This window comes from Theobroma cacao, chromosome 6, assembly GCF_053813885.1.
Source record: "Theobroma cacao isolate CCN51 chromosome 6, ASM5381388v1, whole genome shotgun sequence".
Lineage (NCBI taxonomy): Eukaryota > Viridiplantae > Streptophyta > Magnoliopsida > Malvales > Malvaceae > Theobroma > Theobroma cacao.
In genome coordinates this window covers 25743475-25750606 of record NC_142644.1, presented here as the reverse complement: position 1 = coordinate 25750606, position 7132 = coordinate 25743475, and the positions used below count along the sequence as shown (strand labels likewise).

At 34.0% G+C, this 7132-nt stretch overlaps 1 protein-coding gene across 2 annotated transcripts; it reads left to right on the top strand.

Annotated features, from left to right (window-relative positions):
• The first annotated feature begins 313 nt into the window (after window positions 1-313).
• On the top strand, window positions 314-6618 carry LOC18596243 (Alpha/Beta hydrolase fold-containing protein). Of its 2 annotated transcripts, XM_007024597.3 has the most exons (8): window positions 315-658; window positions 1034-1343; window positions 2215-2412; window positions 2591-2863; window positions 3079-3181; window positions 3313-3431; window positions 4971-5147; window positions 5649-6618. In XM_007024597.3, exons 2-8 carry the CDS (start codon window positions 1044-1046, stop codon window positions 6486-6488), a joined length of 2010 nt encoding a protein of 669 aa, XP_007024659.3. In that variant the 5' UTR covers window positions 315-658; window positions 1034-1043; the 3' UTR covers window positions 6489-6618. The 2 variants fall into 2 exon arrangements, with proteins under 2 accessions (XP_088663721.1, XP_007024659.3); XM_088807595.1 differs by lacking the exon at window positions 2591-2863 and having other exon boundaries at window positions 314-658.
• Window positions 6619-7132: the final 514 nt, after the last annotated feature.

Sequence of the window (7132 nt, the reverse complement as noted above, 5' to 3'; positions counted from 1 at the left end):
CAAGGCATAAAAAAATGTAAATAAACTTTTATTATATTATTATATTTAATTAAAATTTTATATTTTTATTTTAAATTAAATAAACTTATATAATTAACAGTTGATTAATTTATGAAAATTTCCTCGTTTTGGTTAGCCTAGATTTGAGTTAAAAAGGCAGGTTTTAGATAGGTTAATAACTTGATATGAGTTAAGGTTATCTACTCAACTTGCTATTTGGACCGGTTACGGCTGAATCAATCCTGCATCCAATACTAGTACATTTAAGCCAAAGCGTACCCTTTTCTTCCAGTTGAAGGCACAACAATCTCAAAGTACCATCCCTTACAACGACGAATTCCACGAACTTTCTTCCTAGGGGAAGAACCTCCAATAATTAAACCCAGCTTAGGTTTAAGCTAAGGTCGGTTTAAGAACACCTATTTCGTTTACAAAACTCTCATCCAATTAACTTCCCCCACGTGTACTCCATGAGACCGGAATTACACAAAAATTCCAATAATTAACCCTCCCCTTAAAAGAAAAGAAAATGAAAATTGAAGTTTTCGAACGGAAGTTACGGAGAGATGCGTTGGGAATATATCAATTTAATTTCTTAGAAACGAAGGTAGTTTCTTATAATAAATCGGAAAAAGTCGGCGAAAATCGAGCTCTTCAGGTTTGTTGATCTTTAATCTACCGATTGGCCGAATTATTAGGGTTTTCTTTTCCAGATTTTCCTCATGTTTAGGTTATAATTTTTCGAATCTTTTCTGATTTTATTGTTTTTTTGGTTATTGTTGTAAATGGTTATCAAAAGAAAAGTTTATAGCTTTGTATTGCGATGAAGCTTTTTTTTTTCTTTAGTTCTCACAGCTACCAAACGGGAGGTTATAGTACTTGAATAGAGTAAACTTGAGATCATGATCCGTTTTTGTATCTCAAAACATTGACTTCATTGCTTGTTTATAGTTCAATTTGAATTTATTGAATTTCGATTGAATTATAAGATATTATAATTGGGTTTTAATTTCTTTCTTTCTTTTTTTTTTAGGGATAAACTAATGGCAACTGCAACTATGGCTACCGCAGCCGGTGCAGCTGCTCTATTGTACTATACATTGAATCGTAAATTGCAGACAAATAAGCCTGGTGAGGATGACAATGAAAATGGAAGTGATTTGTCCGGTACTGCTCCTTTAGGAATCGAGCGTGTTTCACATAGATTAATTCAGGCTCCTGCAACATGGTTAGAGACGATTTCTACTTTGTCTGAAACTCTTAGGTTTACTTACTCTGAGACTCTGGGGAAGTGGCCCATTGGAGATTTGGCATTTGGGATCAACTTCTTATTGAAGAGGCAGGTATGCGTCCTTTGATCTTTATTATAGCTTTACTGTGTAGATGCCATTATTATTGGTTTTGTTTACTTAGGTTGAGGACTGGAACAGATACAAATCACAAGCAAGGACACTAGGAGGGGTGGGGGGATATTCTCATGATAAAGTTGGTAGTTTCATTTACATAAGAGAGATGATGCGAGACCAATGTTCCTTTTTCTGTCAAATTACTAGATTGTACTCCAGTTAGTTCATATTTACTGTCATTGAACTTTCAAGTTAATTACAGTGCTTTTTAGATTTTAACTTTATCAGAATCATGAATTCTTAATCCTGTTATTGTTCCTCTACCATCATGGACCAAACCTGTAATTAAATCCTTGTAAATCTACTCTAATGTGAAAATTTCACTGTATGGGAAGGTTTTTGATTGAAAGGCTGAATCCAGTGAAAAGAGGACTTCAGTTTATTTTTATCTTATTATTTGTGTTGTGGCTTGTTAAGCTTTGTATTTTTTTTTTTCAAACTTAGGAGTCAAGACCAATTAAGTCCTTGGACAATAGCAATAGTTGTATGATGTCTAACACTTCAGCAGTATTTTATTGTAAACCTGCTGCATCTGAGTACAGGCATGATTTAGCGCTTTGTTTCTAGCACTTCCCTTTGATATAGTTTTAACTCTGTATATTGTTGTGGTTTATCTGATTGAGATAATTGTAAAACTTAACTTGATATCTTCCCTCCTCCTGGAATTTCTTGTATTCTTTAATCAAATCACCAGATTGGTCCTTTTACATGTTTATGTGAAGCTATTTTATAAAAAGAAACTCTGAATCATTCATTGTCCTGTTGGTTTATCATTGTATACATACAATATGGTTATGATTTTTTTCAGGGACATTTACATGTTGCGAGTGTATTTGGTGGTAAAGATAGCATAGAGCTCAAAGGATCAGATATAACCGCTGAACTTAGATATCTATTAAACTTGTTGACACTGTGTTGGCATTTTTCAAAAAAACCATTCCCTCTATTTTTGGAGGAAACTGGTTATGCTGAGGAAGATGTCCTTCTCCAAGAACCCAAAGCGGGGGTAAGTCATAACTGGACTTGAAATTGTGATCTTTCTATTGATTTACCCCTCTTGTTGGATTCTTTGTGTGATATAGATTTTTAATATTTAGTCAATTTCAGAGGCATGATAATGTAATTGTACTGTCAACATACTTTCAAACATGATTTATATTATCTTATATGTTGACATCCTGTAGATTTTGAAGCCTGCATTTACAATATTAGTTGACCACAAAAGAAAATGTTTTCTTCTATTGATTCGCGGAACACATAGTATCAAGGATACTCTAACAGCTGCAACTGGAGCTGTGGTTCCATTCCATCACTCTGTTGTAAAAGAGGGAGGAGTCAGCAATTTAGTTTTAGGTTATGCGCATTGTGGAATGGTAGCAGCTGCTCGGTGGATAGCAAAGCTTGCTACTCCTTGTCTTATTAAAGTGCTTGGCCAATATCCAACTTATAAAGTTAAGGTAAAGGCATGATTTGAAATTTTATGCTCATATTTTCATCTGGTGGCTATTGTTGTCTGTCTATATCGTTTCTTGATAAGAATGCAGCTAATTCTAATAAAGAAAAATCCAGCATCAAGGACTATATCGTTATTTTTTAAATATTGTTAATAGGAACCAGTCTATCTGGTTAAATTGTGCTAAAATTAATAGATTTATTCCATCTGGTTTCACAGATTGTAGGGCATTCATTGGGTGGAGGCACTGGTGCACTTTTAACTTATGTGCTGCGGGAGCAGAAGGAGTTATCAACAACTACCTGTGTCACATTTGCTCCAGGTTGTGCTCTCTATCCTCTGTTGGTAGAAAATGTTTTCACTACCAGCTTTTAAGAATAGATGCCTCTTTATATGGTCATGTATGGAACATCTTATCTATAATGTGCTATCATATCTTTATACTGCATGCAGCTGCTTGTATGACGTGGGAGTTAGCAGAATCGGGGACTGATTTTATTACTTCTGTTATAAATGGAGCAGACTTAGTGCCAACATTTTCGGCTGCCTCTGTGGACGATTTGCGTGCTGAGGTAACATTCCTGATAGCTATTATTAGGAACTTAGGGCATACTTGGTTGGAAGGAATGGAATAGCCATTCCTCTTCTATTCTCATTCTTGAGATAAAACTTCATTTGGTTTAATGGAATAGCTATTATTTAGAATAGCCATTCCAAGAGAAGCTTGAATAGCAATTACCAAGGCCCCCTTTGGTAATGGCTATTCCAAATTGTTGGGAATAGGAAAAAAATTTGATTAGACAAATATACCTTTCTACAATTTAAAAAATTACCTTATAAAAAAATACTAATTCTATTTTTTTCTCTCTCTTCCTCACACCTCTCTCTAAAGCACAAAAGACACAATTTTTTTCTTCATTTTCAAAAAAAAGGAAATAAAAATATTTAAATATTATTTAACTATAATAAATATTATAAAGAATATTATTTAATATTATTATTTGAATATAATAAATATAATAAAGAATAGTATTTAGTATTATTTAAATTTAATGAAGAATATATTTTGTCTTTTAATATTAAATATTATTTAATTATCATAAAAGGTTTAATTATCTTCTAATACAAAATATTATTAAATTATAATAAAAATATATTAGTATGTTCATGAAAATATTATTTAATCATAATAAAAGTTATTTTAATTTTATTACTTAGAATATTTTTACCTTTTAACAAAATAAATTCTTTAATTTTAATAAAGAGTTTTTTTTCTGATCATAGTATTTTTGTTTTTTAATTAAAATTTTTTTAAATTTTAATAAAAGGTATTTTTATCATTTACTCATTATTCCTTAATTATTTTTAAAATTATTCCTGCCAACCAAACAATAGAATAAGTAATAATAGCAATTTTTATCTTAGTCCATTCCCATGAACCAATCTACATAATAGTTATTCTTCTCCTATTCTATTTCCTTGGAATGGCTATTCTGTTCTCTTTCTATTCCATCTAGTGAACTAAGCATACTATTAGATTTCTTCCTCATTTTGATAAGAAAGAATGACGAGGTATTTTAACTATAATCGGAAGTAGATTAGTACCTTACATGCTTAACTTGATATGCTGTTAGAGTTAGTTAAGTAAATATGTCTGCCTTCTCTTTTCAAAGAATAATAATAACTTGTAGCAGAATGATTTTGCGTGTGTGTAGATAAAGATTAGTAGAACAATTTTAAAGCCCTTAATAGTAAATAAACCATTTGCATGTTAACTCTGCTGGCCTGACCTTAACGTGTCAGCCTCTCTCTTTCTTCCTCAACCACCCCTCCCCCCCACCTCCACCCTCGTGTTGTGGTTGAATGGTCCTCTTCCTGGGCAGAATTGATTGATGTTCCCCTTTAGAAAATCAAACAAATCACATTAACATTTGTACTGAATATGTACTTTGACTTGGCTGACATGGTCTGCTGCTTTCTGGTATCTGACAAAGTTTAGGAGCTTGGCACAACTAAAATTTTACTGAAATGTTGTTCAGGACAGTGTCTAATTTATTTGCTTCAGTGCTATGTGATGATATATCCTGAAGAAATCAATTTATCTGTTTCAGGTGACGGCATCTGCTTGGCTGAATGATCTGAGGAATCAAATTGAGCGCACAAGAATTCTGAGTACTGTTTATCGATCTGCATCTGCTTTGGGTTCTCGTCTTCCATCCATAGCCAGTGCTAAGGCAAAAGTTGCTGGGGCTGGAGCAATTTTGCGCCCAGTTTCTAATGGTACACAGGTAGCTGCATTGCCAATGTGCCAGTTCTTGATTCTCCATTAAGTTACTCTTAGTATATCCTGTTCTTAGGTCTTAAAAGTGTTTCAAGCTGAATTTACCTTAAAAGTTGTTTCTTTCCCTAGTCTTATAATTTGTTATCATAACTTTTAAATTACCCCAACCCTTTTGCAGGTGGAAGATATTTCTCTTTCTGTTGGCCTTAATTTTAGCTGAGCTTAACTCACTGATTGTATTTGATCTCCTTTAATTGTCTGTTAAAATTTTGGTTGAGTTTGGGTAGTTTGCACTTCTAATTATAGCTCAAATACTTTCTCATTCTGTTGGCCTTAATTTTAGCTGAGCTTAAATCACTGATTGTATTTGATCTCCTTTAATTGTCTCTTAAAATTTTGGTTGAGTTTGGGTAGTTTGCACTTCTAATTATAGCTCAAATGCCCAAGGATGTGGTGTTAATTATGATGAACTACGTTTTTATGTTCAATTTGTTTTTGTTATTGACAGGTTGTGATGAGAAGAGCCCAGAGCATGGCTCAGGCAGCATGGACACGTCCTGCCATAAACTTATCCTCTTGGTCATGCATTGGACCCCGTCATCGCGGCACAGCTGCTCGATCAAACTTGAAGGAAGAGGGAAGTTCCCAAAAAATTTCCCCCAACAAAGCAGAAACGTCTGAGCCTCTTTTAACATCTCCTCAGAGAAACTCATCTTCAAGTACGATAGAAACCATTGAACTTCCTGTGTCTTCATCAGGAGTTGAATGGACTTCGGAAATTGAGTGTTCATGTTCTGATGACCCACACCATGATAGCGATGCTAATCTAGATGATGGCGAGGACCTCATAAGCCACAACTCACATGAAGACCACATGGATGAAGTGGAGTTGTGGCAACAACTAGAGCACGAGCTTTACAATAGGACGGAAGGTGAGGAGGCTGATGTTGCTAGCCAAATAAGGGAAGAAGAAGCAGCCGCCATTGCAGAGGTTGGTGAGGGCCAGCCAGATAGCGCTGTTCCAGAAACGAAGGAAGTGCACAGGTTTTTCCCTGCAGGAAAGATTATGCATATTATTACACTTCAATCCGACGCAGTGGAGTCTGAGGCTAGTACTCCCGCTTCAAACGACACTGATAATGGCCAAAGGACAATGGAGGCTAAGATTGGGATTTTCCTTACACCAAGATCGCTGTACAGTAAATTGCGGCTTTCTCAAACCATGATAAGTGATCATTTTATGCCCATTTACAGAAGGCAGATAGAAAAGCTAATAAAGGAACTTGAAGAGGAGCAAGCTGTGAGTGGTCAGAATCATGGTGGATATACTGCTGAGGTAGTCTTATAGGAAACGGAATTTTTTCTTTTTTTTGGACGGATACTAATTGTTTGGAACTAACCCCTCTAAAAGGCTTAAAAGTGAATTGTCTTAAATATTCTTAAAAGATTAAAATCAACAATTTTAGATCTTTACTTCATTCTTCGCTGTTCAGCTTAATCTAAACCCTACTCTAAAACTAGAGTCCTTACAGCATTACATTGTCCTTTGACAAACCTTCAAAGATAAGAAACCATTCCAGCTTCTCCAAATGCCATGGGGAGATCAATTCCACTCTGAAGCTACCTAGATAGATGGTTTTCAAAATCATGTTAACAAATTTGTTCTCTGGCTTATAACGCAAAGCAAGGGAGATCAACTTTTATTTTATTTTTTATTATTTCGTTTATTATAACGAGTTTTTCAAAATAATATATATATATTTTTTATTTTCACGATTGAAGAATGCTTTTTCTAAGAGAACAACTGCATCCTTTTATAGGAATTTGATAGGATATATCTCGGTTTATTGCAGTTAGCTTTTAATTAATGAAATTTTACTATGTTAATATTGGTTGATTTTTTTATTTTTGGATCAAGCTAAAATAGTCATTAAGTGGTTGGTTCCAGTAAAATACAAAAAAAAATTCTATCTTATTAATATATATATATAT